At 35.4% G+C, this 17,208-nt stretch overlaps 1 protein-coding gene across 6 annotated transcripts in view; it reads left to right on the forward strand.

Annotated features, from left to right (window-relative positions):
- Positions 1-17,208, forward strand: part of POLK (DNA polymerase kappa) — a 90,277-nt gene that overhangs the window by 19,532 nt on the left and 53,537 nt on the right. For 3 of the 6 annotated variants that reach the window (XM_058274963.2, XM_004466533.5, XM_023591155.2), the window contains exon 2: positions 12,857-13,013. In XM_058274963.2, coding sequence (XP_058130946.1) covers positions 12,879-13,013 — 135 coding nt within the window. In that variant the 5' untranslated portion in view covers positions 12,857-12,878. Of the gene's footprint in view, positions 1-5,394; positions 5,519-9,368; positions 9,702-12,856; positions 13,014-17,208 lie in introns of those variants that run through there. The other 3 variants (XM_058274965.2, XM_058274952.2, XM_012528271.3) reach the window with 2 other exon arrangements.

The following is a 17,208-nucleotide window of genomic DNA, read 5'->3' on the forward strand; positions in this document are numbered from 1 at the left end:
GCTTAACACTCCCAAGATGACAACTTCTTGCTGGTGTTTTTTCCCTACTTGGCAAGTCCTGGAGTAGCCTAGTATTGTCTGAATTTTAATTTTTGGTTCTGGTTTTCAGGCAGGTATGGTAAGATTAGGAAGAAAATACAATGACTTCCAGAATTTTACTCCTTCTGGAAACTTTTTAAAAAAATTCATCAGTGTAAACAATACTTATCTGAAAATTATTAATTCAGTTTGCATTGGTAGCAATTTCAAAACATATCAGAGTTTGAACAGGTTTTTCTTAAGAATTTGAAGGATCAAATAAATGAAGGTTACTATGAATTTTTAGTTGTCTGTAGGTTATCCTTTTATTGCTTTACATTAGTGATAAAATACAATTTAAGAAATTATGGAAGAGGTTTAAGGTTTTGCTTCATTTGAAAAATAAATGTTCTATTTCTAAAGTGTTTTAAACCCCTCATGTAGACTATCAGAATTATAAGAAACTTAAATCAGCAGCAGTGGGTCAGGAAACAGTATCAGTGAAGCAGTTAAGACTCAGAATAAATCAGAACATTTGACAAAGGGGATAATTGAAACAATCATTTTTCCAAGGTAGGAAAATAATAGTAGTTTATACAACTCTTTCTGATTTTATTAGATATTTTCCCTTTAATAGCATAGAACATAATAAATAGTATAAGAATATGCTATTATATTATACTATATTATAATATAGTATAGTGTAATATAGTATCTCAGTTTCCCATTGCTACCCTGTTATCATGGCTTCCCATGTAATTTTATATTTAAAGTGTAGGGGGTGGGGAATGAGGACTTAATACTTAATTGGTACAGAGTTTCTGTTGGGGATGATGAAAAAGTTGTGGTAATGGATGGTAGCACAGCATTGTGAATGCACTTAACACCATGGAATTACATACTTGAAAGTGGTTGAAATGGAAAATTTTATTCTGTTACCAGAAAAAAAAATTGGAAAAAATAAAGTACAACTCATACCCATAGAACTGCACAACCTAAAGAGTGAACCCTAATGTAAATTATGGACTATAGTTAAAAATATAATTAGGGAAGCAGATGTGGCTCAAGCAGCTGGGCACCTACCTACCACATGGGAGGTCCCAGGTTCAGTTCCCATGCCTTCTAAAGAAGACGACCAAGACAGTGAGCTGGCATGGCGAAATGACGCAACTAAGAGGCATAACAAGAAAAAACAATGAGAGACGCAACAAATAGAGAGCAGAGATGACTCAAGCCATTGTGCACCTCCCTCCCACCTGGGAGATCCTAGGTTCAGTTCCTGGTGCCTCTTAAGAAGAAGACGAGGGAAGTGCACTTGGCCCAGTGGTTAGGGCGTCTGTCTACCACATGGGAGGTCCGCGGTTCAGACTCCGGGCCTCCTTGACCCGTGTGGAGCTGGCCCATGCGCAATGCACGTAGGGGAGCCCCACGCGCAAGGAGTGTGCCCCATAAGGAGAGCCGCCCAGTACGAAAGAAAGTGCAACCTGCCCAGGAATGGCACTGCACACACGGAGAACTGACACAACAAGATGACGCAGCAAAAAGAAACACAGATTCCCGTGCTGCTGACAACAACAGAAGCAGACAAAGAAGAACATGCAGCGAATAGACACAGAGAACAGACAACTGGGGTGGGGGGAAGGAGAGAGAAATAAATCTTTAAAAAAAAAAAAAGAAGAAGACGAGCATACAACAGACGCAGAAAGCAGACAGTGATCGCAAACAATAGGGGGGAGGGCAGGGCAATAAATAAAATAAATCTTAAAAAATATGGATATATATATATTACAATAATGTTGTTTCATCAATTGTAACAAAGGTACCATACTGATACAAAATGTTAATAATAGGGAGAATTGTGTTTGTGAGAGTGGGTACATGGAAACTCCTTCACATTTCTTGCATGATTTTTCTGTAAACTAACACTGCTTTTAGTAAAAAGAAAAAAAAAATTTTTAATTCTAGATTGTGGAAATTAAAATTATTACAATATCAAAAAAAGAAATATAGGCAAAATAATTGAACATATATACTAAACTATCACTTAATATTTGTGCACTTAACTATATACCTCAACTAAAACTAGTCTGTTCTGTTCAACGCCACTACATATAATATATATTTTTGTAGATGTAGTCTATTACCCAAAGAAATAATCTTTTAGCCTACCTCATGTTAATAGGTCAACATCCCTGGAAACAATCAGCTTTTATAAGACATAAACTTAATTTTTCATAATTGTTAAGTGTCCTATGAGTGTTCATTTCTGAAGTTAGACAAAGTTTTCATTGTTGAAAGAACCTGGAAGACTTTTACAAAATATGCAACTCATCAGGAAAATAGGAACTTAGAAACTGGGCTTTGGAAAATTTACCTTCAAATTGATACTTAGTTAAATATGTATCAGAATATTATTCACTCAGTGTTAAAGAAGACAGTTCCAACTTACTGTTCTATGAGTGGATTTTATGTGTCTGCAGGATTAGGTAGCCTGTAGGTTTTTTGATGGCTTGTTTCATTTTTCTTCACTAGCAGCAGTTAAATGAGGTATAAGAAAGCCAGTCAAAGAGAATATATGCATGGTCCTTTCTTAAAGAGTAGGCCTTCTGTCCCTGTTGAAAACTTGTTTTCTTTTAACATATATACCTGGGTTTAGGATCTGAGGGTGGTTCATTATTGTTATTTTTCTCAGTGACACACATAAATAAGAAAGCCTTTCTAATAAGCCAGGTTAAAACCATTTTAAAAATTTTTTTTGCGTTTTACTTTGCAAAGATATTAAATGCTAAGCTCAAAATCCAAATTAACATCCATACATGCTTTCATTTCCACCATATAAAAATTGTGGACATGTGGTTTGTGTGTAAGTGTTCATATATGTGTGTTGAGAGAAACGGAAAGATAATATGGGATTGTGATTTTTAAGTTTAAAAAAATTTACAATAAATGAAATGAGATAGGAAAATTTTTGAACAGTCATGAAAGATCTATTAATTTGAAAATTATTACTTTAACTTTAAGATAATATTCTTAATTCATTATATTTAAGTTTAGATAGTAAAAAAAAAGCATCTACTCACTATCTAAAGTTTCATGCTGGGTGCTTAATCTGTTCAAACAAAAGTATTAAATATTTGAACATTGGGGAATTAAAAACTAGTTTTTATTCTTAGATCTTTAAAGGTGTTTGGGGGAAGATTATTGGGTTCAATTATTTACAGATATTAGAAACAGAAAGCAAGTAAACTCTGCCTAGGAGCTTACTATAATTTGGTTTTCCCTATTCATTCATTCTCTCTCTCAATAATTACCTTAGTTTATTTCGAATGTTTCCTAATAGATTAATTCCAGGGTACTTGGGTCAATTGTGTGGGGGGATGTGTGTGTGTCTTTTATAGGTGAGAGGAACTCTGGCCACACTAAAACTTTCCTTAGGATTCCTTCTGAAAATTTCTAATGTTCCGTCCTGACTGTTAGCAAAAACAGAGGTTGGCCTTATTAATTTTAAGTGGTCAACTGAATAGGCAGTGGTAGGATCAGACTAGGAAGAATTTGAATATTTTCTGAGAAAATGAGCTTTTAAACCAATATACTAAAACCCCAATAATCTAGACTTCTTTCCTTTGAATTGTGCATTCTTTTGTGTTTTTGAGATGAAATGAAACAGATTGTATCCCTTAATATCAGATTATGATAAAAAAAAGTGTGACAGTTTTTCTTTCAGAAAAAAACCTTTGTTTATAAAGTCACAATTGCATCCATTCACCGGATTTGGGACTTTGTAGGTGATACTGCATATTAATATGAGAATTCTTTGTAAGCAAACAAACATAAATAAAATTCATTTCTCTAACCCATAAGTTCTGGCATTTTCCCAGGGATGCTCACAATGTACCTTGTTCCTTTTTATTATAGTGTCTTATTTTTATCTTAAAGGGACAGATGTGAGAAAAGTAAGACCAATGATTCTTACAGCTCTGGGTATTTATTTGGTTTAACTTTAATAATGATAATTATTATTGAGACCTTATGTGATGACACCATACTAAGTATTTAACTTACATTATCTGCTGCCCTCCCAAAGCCATTTAAAGTACGTATTAAATCTTACTTCCCAGGGGAATATGGAAAATCATCATACTTCATGATGTTATGTGATCATCTCTGATAGGATATCCCTGTCAATTTATGGATTTCTAGATAAAGTCAGTGAAAAACTAATGGGAAAAACAGGGACAACTTGAACTAATGAAACATTTTCAGGAAATTTGAAAAGTAAGCAGAAATACTCATCCATAAAAACAAAAGCTGGCTTTCCACAAGTTATAAATCATAGTGCCAAAAGGAATCTATAGGGATCCCAGTCTTCTAAAACGTAGTATGGTGTTTATTACCTTTATCCAATAATTTTTTTAAACAAATCAATTTTATTGATATATACTAATAAAGCATGCAGTTTATCCAAAGTGTGCAATCAGTGATAATTGGTATAATCAGAGAGTTGTGCAATCATCACTTCAATCACTATTACAGCATTTTCCATATTTCAATAATAATAAACAGAAACAGAAAAACAAGAGGATTCTTCACCTCCATCTCTCTCTGCTTCCCCTGCCATACATAGCTGCTATTTCTGGCTCTTCTTGCACATTTATTTATTTATTTTTAAGCAGTTTTATTACGATATATTCACATACCATATGATCTATCCAAACAGTATAATCAATATGTTGTGCATTCATCACCACAAAAGATTGTAGAACAATTTCTTTACTACAAAAGAGAAGCCCCACACCCCTTAGCAGTCATCTCTCAATCCCCTATCTTCCCCAACCTTACATAACCACTAATCTAATTTCATCTTTATATATTGGTATTTACATTTTATATAAATACAACTATGTAATATGTAGTACTTTGTGTCTGGCTTCTTTCACTTAGCATAATGGTTTTTTTTTTAAATCTGATATTAGCATCTTGTATTAATATATTGGTATGGTTTCAAAGAATAATTGTCTTATATATGCAGTTTTATCCACATTCATATTTCACATGTGTATACTATATGTATACATGTGTATACTATACATACCTATGTTAAATTTTTTAGCTTCTATTCATTTCCAAAGATAAACACATATCCTTTTCACAAATTCTTCACAAGGTAATGCTCTGCTTTCCATTCTCTAGCCTCATTCTCTTTTTTGGTGACCCATATTCAAGTTATTAACTCCATGAAATTACACAGTGTATTTAATTCATAGTAGTGCATTCGTGCAGCATTTGTCCTTTTATGTCTAGCTGACTTTATTCAACACAATATCCTCCAGGTTCATCCATATTGTCATATGCTTTATGTTTCATTTCTTCTTACAGCTGCATAACATCCATCATGTGAATCTACCATGTTTGTTATCCATTCATCAGTTGGTGGACACCTGGGTTGTTTCCAGTTTTTGGAAATCGTGAATAACGCCACTATAAACATCAGTGTGCAGAGGTCTGTTTGTGTCACTGCTCTCAGTTCCTCTGGGTATATACCTGTAGTGCTATTGCCAGGTCACATGGCAAATCTATGTTCAACTCTGTTAGGAACAGCCAAACAGTCCTTCATAGTGATTGTACATTCTACCTTCCCACCAACAGTGAGTAAGTGTTCCTAACTCTCCACATCCCCTCCAACACTTTTAGTTCTCTGTCTTTTTATAGTGGCCATTCTAATATGTATGAAATTATATCTCATTGTAGCTCAGATTTGTATTTCCGTAATCACTAGTGATGTGAATATTTTTTCAGGTATCTTTTCACCATTTGTATTTCTTCTTTGGACAGATGTCTATTCGCCCATTTTTTAATTGGGTTGTCTTTTCATTGTTGAGTTGTAGCATCTATATATCATGGATATTAAATCCTAATTGGAGATGTGATTTCCAAATATTTTCTCTCTTTAAGTCAGCTGTCTTTTCACCCTTTTAATGAAGTCCTGTGAGGTACAAAAGTGTTTATTTTATTTTATTTTATTTTATTTTATTTTATTTTATTTTATTTTATTTTATTTTATTTTATTTTATTTATTTCTCTCCCCCCCACCCCATTGTCTGCTCTCTTGTGTCCATTTGCTGTGTGTTCTTCTGGGTCCATTTGCATTCTCAGTGGCACCGGAAATCTGTGTCTCTTTTTTGTTGTGTCATCTTGCTGTGTCAGTTCTCCCTGCATGCAGCGCCACTCCTGGGTGGGCTGCGCTTTTTTTGCGTGGGGCAGCTCTCCTTGCGAGGCTCACTCCTTGCGTGTGGGGCTCCCCTATGTGGGGGACACCCCTGCGTGGCATGGCACACTTGCATGTGGGCCAGCTCACCACAAGGACCAGGATGCCCTGTATTCAAACCCTGGACCTCCTATATGGTAGGCGGATGCTCTATCAGTTGAGCCACATCTGCTTCCCCAAAAGTGTTTAATTTTAAGGAAGTACCATTTATCTATTTTTGTTGTTGTTGCACATGCTTTGGATGTAAGGTCCAAAAAACCACTGCCTACCACAAGGTCTTTAAGTTGTTTTCCTACATTTTTCCTAGTAGTTTTATGGTCCTGGCCTTTATATTTAGGTTTTTGATCCATTTTGAGTTGATTCTTGTATAGGGAGTGAGATAGGGGTCTTCTTTCCTTCTTTTAATTCTGGATATCCAGTTCTCCCAGCACCATTTGTTGAAGAGAGTGTTCTCTTCCGTTAATATAACTTGAGTAAGTTTGTCAAAAACCAATTGGCTGTAGAAGTGAGGGAGTGTTTCAGGACTTTCACTTCTATTCCACTGATTGATGTATCTATCTTTATGTCAGTACCATGTTGTTTGACCATTGTAGCTTTGTAATATGTTTCAAGGTCAGGCAGTGAAATTCCTCCCACAGCACTCTTCTTTTTTAGAGTATTTTTGACTATTCAAGTGCACTTTCCCTTGCAGATGAGTTTGGTAATTGCCTTTTCTGTTTATGTAAAGTAGGCTGTTGGAATTTTGATTGGTATGGCATTGAATCTGTTAATCAGTTTGGATAGTATTGACATCTTCATGACATTTGGTCTTCCATCCATGAAGACAGAATGTCCTTCCATTTGTTTAGGTCTTCATTGATTTCTTTTAACACTATTTTGTAGTTTTCTGCATATAGGTCCTGTACTTCGTTGGTTAAACTAATTCCTAAGTATTTGAGTCTTTTTGTTGCTATTGTAAATGGAATTTTCCCCCTTGATTTCATCCTCAGGTTGTTCAGTAACAGTGTGCAGAGACATTACTAATTTTTGTGTTTTGACCTTGTGTCCTGCTACTTTGCCGAATTCATTTATTAACTCAAGTAACTTTGTCATAGTCATTTCAGAGATTTATAAATGTAGGTTCATATCATCTGCAAATAGTGAGAATTTTGCTTCCCCTTTCCTATTTGGATGCCTTGTCTAATTGCTCTAGCTAGAACTTCTAGCACAATGTTGAATAACAATGTTGAATAACAATGGTCACAGTGGGCATCTTTGTCTTGTTCTTTATCTTAGAGGAAAGCTTTCAACCTTTCCCCATTGAATATGATGTTGGCTCTGAGTTTTTCATATATGTCTTTTATCATATTGAGGAATTTTCCTTTATTCCTGTCTTTCAAAGTGTTTTTATTAAGAAGGGATTCTCGATTTTGTTGAATGCCTTTTCTGCATTGAGGGAGATGATCGGGTGGTTTGTTTTCCTTCAATCTGTTAATGTGGTGTATTATGTTAATTGATTTTCTTATGTCCAAATAGCCTTTCATACCAAGAATAAATCCCACTTGGTCATGATGTATAAATCTTTGATATGCTGCTGGTTTCTATTGAGAATTTTTGCACCTATGTTCATTTCATTAGAGAGATTGGTTTGTAGTTTTCTTTTCTTGTAGCATCTTTATCTGGGTTTGGGATTAGGGTGATGTTGGTTTCATAAAGTGTATTGGGTAATTTTCCCTCCTCATCAATTTTTTGGAAGAGTTTAAACAGGATTGGCTTTAATTCTTTTCTAAATGCTTGGTAGAATTCACCTGTGAAGCCATCTGGTCCTGGACTTTTCTTTGTTGGGAGATTTTTTATCACAGATTCAATCTTTTTTTTAAAGATTTATTTATTTATTTATTTTTTAATTCCCCTCCCTCCCCCGGTTGTCTGTTCTCTGTGTCTATTTGCTGCGGTTGTCTGTTCTCTGTGTCTATTTGCTGCGTCTTGTTCCTTTGTCCGCTTCTGTTGTCGTCAGCTGCACGGGAAGTGTGTGCGGCGCCATTCCTGGGCAGGCGGCTCTCCTGAAGGGGCGCACTCCTTGCGCGTGGGGCTCCCCTATGCGGGCGTGGCAGGGCACTCCTTGCGCGCATCAGCACTGCGCATGGGCCAGCTCCACATGGGTCAAGGAGGCCCGGGGTTTGAACCGCGGACCTCCCATGTGGTAGACGGACGCCCTAACCCACTGGGCCAAGTCTGTTTCCCCAATCTTTTTGAATTTGATTTGTTTGTTAACTTCTTGTATCTCTTGTAGCATCAGTGTAGGTTGTTTATACATTTTTAGGAATTTGTTTCATCTAGGTTGTTTAGTTTGTTGGCATACAGTTTGTCATAATATTCTCTTATAATCCTTTTCATTTCTGTAGGGTCAGTCATAACTTTACATCTTTCATTTTTTATTTTATTTATTTGTATCTTCTCCCCTTTTTCTGTTAGTCTAGCTAGGGTTTTGTTGATTTTATTGATCTTTCTCAAAGAACCAGGGTTTAAGATCTATGATATATAAAGAAATGCTACAACTGAACAATAAAAAGGCAAACAACCCAATTAAAAAATGGGCAAAAGACTTGAATAGACATCTGTCCAAAGAAGAAACACAAATGGTGTTGTTGATATTCTCTGTTGCTTTTTGCTCTTGACTTCATTTAGTTTTGCTCTAATCTTTATTATTTATTTCCTTCTTTTTGCTTTGGGATTAGTTTGCTGTTCTTTATTATCATTCTTCCAGGTCTCAAATCTGTATCTCTTCTGTGGCTTTGATATATTCCTTTTCTTGGGCCATATCTTCCATTTTCTTAGTATGGCTTGTAATTTTTGGCTGATGTCTAGGCATCTGATTAGAATGGTTAATTTACTCAGATCCTTAGTTTCTTTCTTTTGTGTGACTACTCTTCTTTGATTCTTGGTTCAACCTGTTCTGGATCTTTAGAATTATCCCTTTAGTTGCTTAAATCTGGACCAAGATCCAGTAAATGGCTGCAGACCTGGTTCTAGGGCCTTGGGGAAGGAGGGTGTAAAGGCCAGAAAAGCCTCTCTTACTTTTTTTTTTTTTTTTTTTTTTTTTGAGGTACCAGGGCCCAGAGATTGAACCACGGACCTCGTATGTGGGAAGGCAGCACTCAACCACTGAGCCACATTGGCTTCCCTGAATTGGTTTTTGTTTTTTTCGGGAGGCACCAGGAACTGAACCTGGGGCCTCCCATGTGGAAAATGGGAGCTTAACTGCTTGAGCCACATCTGCTCCTTCTTAATTTTTTATTTCCTCATGTGCTCTTCCTTCGCCCGCCATCACATGGTGCTCTTTGACAGCCTCTCTGTTCAGTGCCTGGTGGGAATTTGTTTGCCACAACAGGGATGGCATCAATGTACTAGAGGATCCTGTCTGGAAGCTAAGAGCCTGGTAATTCAAACTTTCTCAGAGGCAGTTCTCTACCCTTTGCTGGCAGTCCCCTCCTTTTTCCTGGGTAGGAAATAATTCCATTCCCTTCTGCATCCTCAACAACCAGAACTGTCAGTAGAGAGGGAGATTGAGAGGGTCGGTTTTCTTTGGTCCTTGCAGGCTTCAGGGCTAACAGTGGTGGTGTCCCACCAGGCCTGGAAGGGTTCATGGGACACAGCAGACCAAATTTTTGGGTAAAAGCTGACTGACTCCGCCTTAGGCTGTGTCCCTCTCTCTCCCCTTTCCTGGGGAAGTGGGTTCCTGGGGCCCCCTTTATCTGTAGCCACCAGTCCCTGAGGCCTGAGAATTCACAAGTGCTTATGGAGTGGGAGAGGATGCTGGCAGCTGTGGTTTTTAACTCATAGTTTTGCCCTCGTGATTCTTTTCCTTTGTTCCTTTCTCTTCTGGGTGGTGTCCAGCCTTTCCCTGGTGTCCAAATCCTAGAATATTTTTTTCTCCAGGCTGTTTCTGCCTGTCCTCTACCAGTTTTTCTAGGAGAGAAGGGAGTCCCATGTCTTTCTAGGTTGCCATCTTCCTGGAGGGCCAGTATTTTTTTTAAGGTTTAAATATTTTAGGAAAGTACTTCATAAAAGAAATTTAACCATGCTAATTTTACCAAGCAATTTAATCTCCCAGAGAATAAATATAAGCTAGAATCTTGAATATTAATAGGTCCTAGAGAGCATTCTGATATGTATGTTCAAAATAACCTTATATTCTAATTCTAATCCATAAAGCTTTAATAAATCAATTCATCCATCAAATGTCTTAGGCCAATAAGGTTTATATATTGGAAGTTGTTTAGTTCATATACTTGTTCTTTCATATTTACTGTTGAAATAGGGGGAAACTACAAGTATTTTAAAATTAACTTCAGGAAAGCAGTTTTCTCCTCATCTTTTGTTTTTTCAGTTTAAACATTTCCAAAACTTTCAAACACTGTTATATCCAGCAAGCAACAGCAACCTCTCCTTTTACTCTCCTTCCCTGATTATTGCTATCTGTCTCTATGAATTTGCCATTTCTAGATATTTCATATAAATGACATCATAAAATACTTGTCCTTACAGATCTTGCTTATTTCACTGAGCATAATATTTTCAAGTTCATTCATGTTGTAGCATGTCTCAGAACTTCATTCTTTTTAAGGCTGAACTCCATTTCATGTATGGATGACATTTTTTAATCCATTCATTTGTTTATGATCTCATGGTTTGTTTCTACCTTTTGGCTATTACGAATAATGCAGCTCTTAATGGTGGCGTACAAATATAGAGTCCCCATTTCACTTTCTTTGATTTTATATCTAGGAGTGAAATTGCTGGGTCCTATGGTAATTCTATGTTTAATTTTGAGAAACCACCATACTGCTTTCCACAGATAAAGAACCTCACCTACTCTCTGCCAAGCACTGTTTCAGGCATGTGGAATATATCAATTAAAAAAATTTTTTTTCCTGTCTCCTGGAGCTTATATTTTCATGGGGGGAGATAGAAAATAATCATACTAAGTGAAATACATTATGTTTGAAAATAATAAGGGCAATGGAAAAAGAGAAAGAAGCATTGGGAAGAGGAGGTAGAAAGGATAATCAGGCTAAAATTTTAAATAGGGAGACCTCATTGAGGTGACACTTAAGCAAAGACTTCAAGGAGATGAAGTTTAGTCAAAGGTTATTTGGCGGAAGAACCCTCTAGGAAGAGGGAGCAGCCTGTGCAAAGAACTCAGGATAAACGTGTGCACAGCATATTCAAGGAACAGCAAAGAGACCAGTGCCACTAGAGAGTAGTAAACAAGGAAGAGAGTTTCGGATGGGTATTAGAGTAGACGGGTAACAAATCCAAACTCTGTAAGGCCTTAAAGGTCATTTTAAAGACTTCAGATTTTATTCTGGAATGAGATGGGGTGCCATTGTATAGTTTTCAGCAGATCTGACTTCTGGTATAAAAGAATTGGGCTACTGTTTTGAGAATCAACTGTTAGGATGGCAAAGGTAGAAGAAGAGAGACCATGTAAGAGCTATTGCAATAATCCAGACAAATGATAACAATTCAGATGAGGATGAAAGTAGTAAAGATAGTGAGCAAATAAATAAATAATAAGATAAAAAAATAATAATAATAATAAATTTTTTTTAAAAAGATAGTGAGCAGTGGTTAAATTCATGATGTATTTTAAATCAAAGCCCACAAGATTTTCTTACAGTTTGGATGTGGGGTGTGAGAGAGGAGTCAAGAATGAAGCCAAGGTTATTTGCATGTGCATTTGGAAGGAATTAGCCTTTAACACAACTGAGATGCAAAAGGCCCTATGTGGAGCTGGTTTGGGGGATGGAGACAATGAGAAGATCAACTTTGCACATTAAATTTGAGATGTCAGAAAGGCATTTGGACTGAAGCTGTAAAACTTGAATCTGTCATTTGTAAATGATATTAAACTCTATGCCCATGAAACCAGACATAAGTTGTATGATAATTGGGGCATCATCAGGTGGGAAGGTAGCTGAAATCTACCTATCTCACAATTTTGTCTGGGTTTCAACACAGATGTTGCCACTTATTAGCGAATTTGTGTCATTAGACATGTTCTAGGACTTGGGTTTTTTTCTCTTTAAATTGGGAATAACATCTACCTTTCATTCTGCAGCAAGGGTTAAATGTGAAGCACCATGCATAGTGTCCAGCGTATAGCATGCAGTCAATTATTCCTTTCTTCCCTCTAAAAGTAAAATAATTTGGGCATAATAGTTTTTAAACTTTATTTAAGCTTATCATTCATACATGAACATACATAAATAGTAAATGTATAGTAAAATTTGATGAATTTACAAAACAAACATGCTTTTTATCATGTAAGGCTCTGATACATCTTCCCAGCACTAACACCTTGCATTGTTGTGAAACATTTGTTACAAACTATGAAAAATTCAATAATATTTTAACAAACCTCTTTCAAAGTAATTGTAAAAATCAATTATGTTTCAATTGCTAAAAATTCTTAAATTCCCAACAATCAATTTTTAGTTTTTTGGCTTATTTCTCTATCATTTTAACTTTGTGTCTTCCTCCTCCTCTGTGGATGATTTTTAAAACTGTTTATTTTGTATGCTATTTCAGATTTTAATCTTAAGTTTGAACCATGGATAGCACAAAAGAGAAGAATGACAGTTGCAAAGATGATCTTCTGCTTAGGATGGGACTTAATGATAATAAAGCAGGAATGGAAGGATTAGATAAAGAAAAAATTAACAAAATTATTATGGAAGCCACAAAGGTATGTTTCTTGTTTCTTTCAATGTCTTCAACTAATAACTTTTAAACTTTCTGTTTAAAAGAAAATAAGTTGTTTTGACTATACATTTAATTATCATTTTAAATATTTTGATATGTAAATTATTATTAAGATACGATGAGGGGAGTGGATGTGGCTCAAGCAGTTGAGTGCCTGCTTCCCACAGGTTTTATTCCTGGTACCTCCTAAAATAAGCAAACAACAAGCAAACAAAAAAAACAATTCAGGGGAGCCGATGTGGCTCAGTGGTTGAGCTCCGGCTTCCCACACGTGAGGTCCTGAGTCCAGTACCCAGCCCTGGTAACTCAAAAAAAAAAATACCAAAGAAACAGATGAGTATATAATAACCCTTTTTCACCCCAATAGAATACTATAATTGTAGTATTCTTTTTTTTTCCAATTAATAGTACTTGGAGGTCTTCCTGTATAAGTAATTATATAATATTTTCATTCTTCATTCTTTTTTATTCCTGTTTGTGTGGATAGTCTATAATTTATTGAACCAGTCAGAATCTTTTATTGATGGACATATAAGTCACTTATAGACATTTGTGTTTGCAAATAATACTATGTTTAATAACATTGTACTTCATGAATTTATATATGTGTAAGTGTAATTTTAAGATTCCTACTAGTGGAATTGCTCTACCAAATTCATATACAGCAAAAGGATCTTTGCATTAGTAGTATTTGTGAATTGCCAAATTGCCATCCATAGTGGTTGTACCAGTTTACACTCTACCACCAATATATGGATTAAAATCAGAGATGTATTCACCAAGTGCAATGAATGTCTCATGATTATGGAGGAGGTTGTTGTTATGGGGGGAGGAGTGGGGAGAGGGTGGGGGGTATATGGGGACCTCATATTTTTTTAGTGTAACATTAAAAAAAATAAAGACAAAAAAAAAAGCTATTTGTAGTTCCTTTTTCATGAACTATTCCTATCCTTTGCACATTTGTTCATTGGATTATTGTTTTATCTTTTGTTTTTTCTTCTGCAGTTTCTGTTCTACAGAAATTTTTTGTTTTGCTTCTTTTTGTGTAGTAAATAATGGTTTCCTCCAAGGTTATAAAAAATTATTTTATGGTTTCTTCTAGTACTTTTTAGTTTCATTTATATGTTATAAATTGTATATATAGCAAGATTTATAAATTTAAGAGCAAATCCTTATTCTTAAGAAATGCATACTGATGCCTTCAACTTGCTTTCAAATATTTTAGCCAAAAATGGGGGGAAAGCATATTTTTGTATACATGTGTAGAAGTTAGGGGAGAAGTCCAGTGTAGCAGGATATTAACAATTGGTGAATAGGTGAGGACATATAGGTGTTCATTGTATTATTCTTTCAGCTTTTGAAGGTTTGAAAATTCCAAAATGAAAAGTTGAGGTAAGAGGAAATTTTAAGCATATAAACCATAAATATAACTTTAAAAGCAAGAATAAAAGTAAAAGGGAATTCATAGATGAAACAATCAAATATAGAATGTGGGCCCTAATTGGATATTGGTTTGAACAAATCAGCAATAAAATGTATTTGGAACACTTAGGGGAATTTGAATATGGACAGGGTATTAGGGAATTTTAAGGAATTACTGTTAATTTTGTCCAGAAAACATTATGATTAAGTGATAAAATGGCCTTTATTTTTAAAAATACCTGCTGAAAAACCATGGAATGGTTACATATCATGGTTTCTGTAATTTAAACCATTTTCCCTAGAAAGTCAATGAAGCAAATATGACAAAATGTTAATAGTTGTTAAATATCACAGATATGTACTTATGTGTTCCTTGTGTTAATTTCTTTTTCTCTTTTTAAGACTTTAAAATTTTTAAAATCATTACCATTTTAAAAAATAGTAAAAATAAAACCTATGAACCTAATTTTCAAACTAAAAAGTAGAACATTTTAATTATCCTAGATATCCCTATCTGATCCTTTCCATCCTAACTCTCTCCTTTCTCTCTATCCCAGCACCATTTATTGAATAATCCTAATACGTGGTGCTTTCTTTTCTGTTTCACTGGATTATTTACCTATTCTTATAACTATACAGCATGATTTTAATTATAATAGTTTATAATAACTCTTGATATCTACTAGAACAAGATCTTTTGATATTTGTTGTTTTTCAGGATGGTCAGATATTCTTTTTTTAAATTTTTTTAATTCATTAGATATTCTTTATATCAATATTCTTCCATATCAATTTATATATATACCTCTCTATATATAAATATGTGTGTGTGTGTTTTATCATAAATTATATCTTTCACTTAGTTACCCCCACACACACACACAGAATTTTGGAGTTGGGGTGGTGGTGGAGTCTTTTAAAATAAATCCCAAGTAAATGGACAAATTCCTAGAAAGTCACTAATTACCAAAATGGACTCAAAAAGAAAGAGAAAATCTAAATAAACCATATTTTAGTTTCCTAGCTGCTAAAACAAATGCCACATGATATATTGATGGCTTAAACAAAAATTTATGGGCTTATGGTTTTGAAGCTAAGAGATGTCCAAAACTGAAGTATCAGCAAGGCAATGCTTTTTCCCCAAAAGCTATGGCATTCTGGGTCTGGGTGCCAGTGATCCTTGGTTCTTGGCTTTTCTGACACTTGGTAGTAAATATGGCAGCATCTTCTCCTTTCTCTTCTAGGTTCTGGCTGCTCCCTGGGACTTCTCTTTCTATGGCCTTTTATATAAGCCCTCCAGTAATAGGATTAAGACCCAACTTGATTCAGTTTGGCCATACCTTACTGAAGTCAACTAATCAAAAGGTCAAACCCATAGGAATGGATTAAGATTAAGAACATGTTTTTCTAGGGCACATAACTCCAAACCACCAAAGACCTATAACAGGGAAAATAATAACAAGGAAAATATTAAATTAGCAATTTTTTTAAAAGTAAGGGAAAAAAAAAAAAAGCCCAGACCTGGATGACTTCACTGGTGAATTTTATCAAGCATTTAAAGAAGAAGCACATCAAAATAATGCTAACACTCCACAAATTCATCCAGAAAATAGAAGAAGTAATACTTCTCAACTCAATTCTATGACGCCAGTATAACCCTGATATCAAAGATAGACAAATGTATCACAAGAATATAGATCATTATAATGCAAAAATTCTCAACAAATATTAGCAAATTGAATCCAACAATATATAAAAAAGATTGTACATACTGAACAAGTGGGATTTATCTCAGAAATGCAAGGTTAGTTTAGCATACAAAAATCAGTTAATATAATACACCATATTAACAGACTAAGGGATAAAACCACATGGTCATCTCAGGAGATTCAGAAAAGGTGTTTGGGAAAATCCCACTCTCATTCATGATAAAAACTCCTGTCACATACTTGTAATAGAAATGGGAGCTTCCTCAGTCTGAAAAGGGCATCTGTGAAACCTACATTACACTTACTGGTGAAAGACTCAAGGTTTTACCTGTATGATCAGAAACAAAGCAAGGATGTTTGATTTCACTCTCTTCTTCTCTTCAACATAGTTGTGGAGTGTCCAAAATCAGGCTAGTCAAGAAGTGGACTTGGCCCAGTGGATAGGGCATCCGTCTACCACATGAGAGGTCCGCGGTTCAAACCCTGGGCCTCCTTGATCCATGTGGAGCTGGCCCATGTGCAGTGCTGATGCATGCAAAGAGTGCCGTGCCACACAGGGGTGTCCCCCATGTAGGGGAGCGCCACGCGCAAGGAGTGCACCCCGTAAGGAGAGCTGCCCAGCGTGAAAGTGCAGCCTGCCCAAGAATGGTGCCATGCACACGGAGAGCTGATACAACAAGATAACGTAACAAAAAGAAACACAGATTCCTGGTGCCGCTGATAAGGATAGAAGCAGTCACAGAAGAATACACAGTGAATGGACACAGAGAGCAGACAGCTGTGGTGTGGGAAGGGGAGAGAAATAAATAAAATAAATCTTTAAAAAAAAAAAAGACAAAATCAGGCTAGTCAGTAAAGAAAAAATAAGAAAAAGAAATCAAAGGAATCCAGATTGGAAAGGAAGAACTAAAACTACCTTTATTCACAGATTACATGATCTTGTATATAGGAAATCCATAGGCATCTGCAAAAATATCTTTTAGAACTAATAATAGTTCAGCAAGGTTACAGAACACCAGCTCAATATGAAAAGATGAACAGAATTTT

The sequence above is a fragment of the Dasypus novemcinctus genome, chromosome 2, assembly GCF_030445035.2.
Source record: "Dasypus novemcinctus isolate mDasNov1 chromosome 2, mDasNov1.1.hap2, whole genome shotgun sequence".
NCBI lineage: Eukaryota > Metazoa > Chordata > Mammalia > Cingulata > Dasypodidae > Dasypus > Dasypus novemcinctus.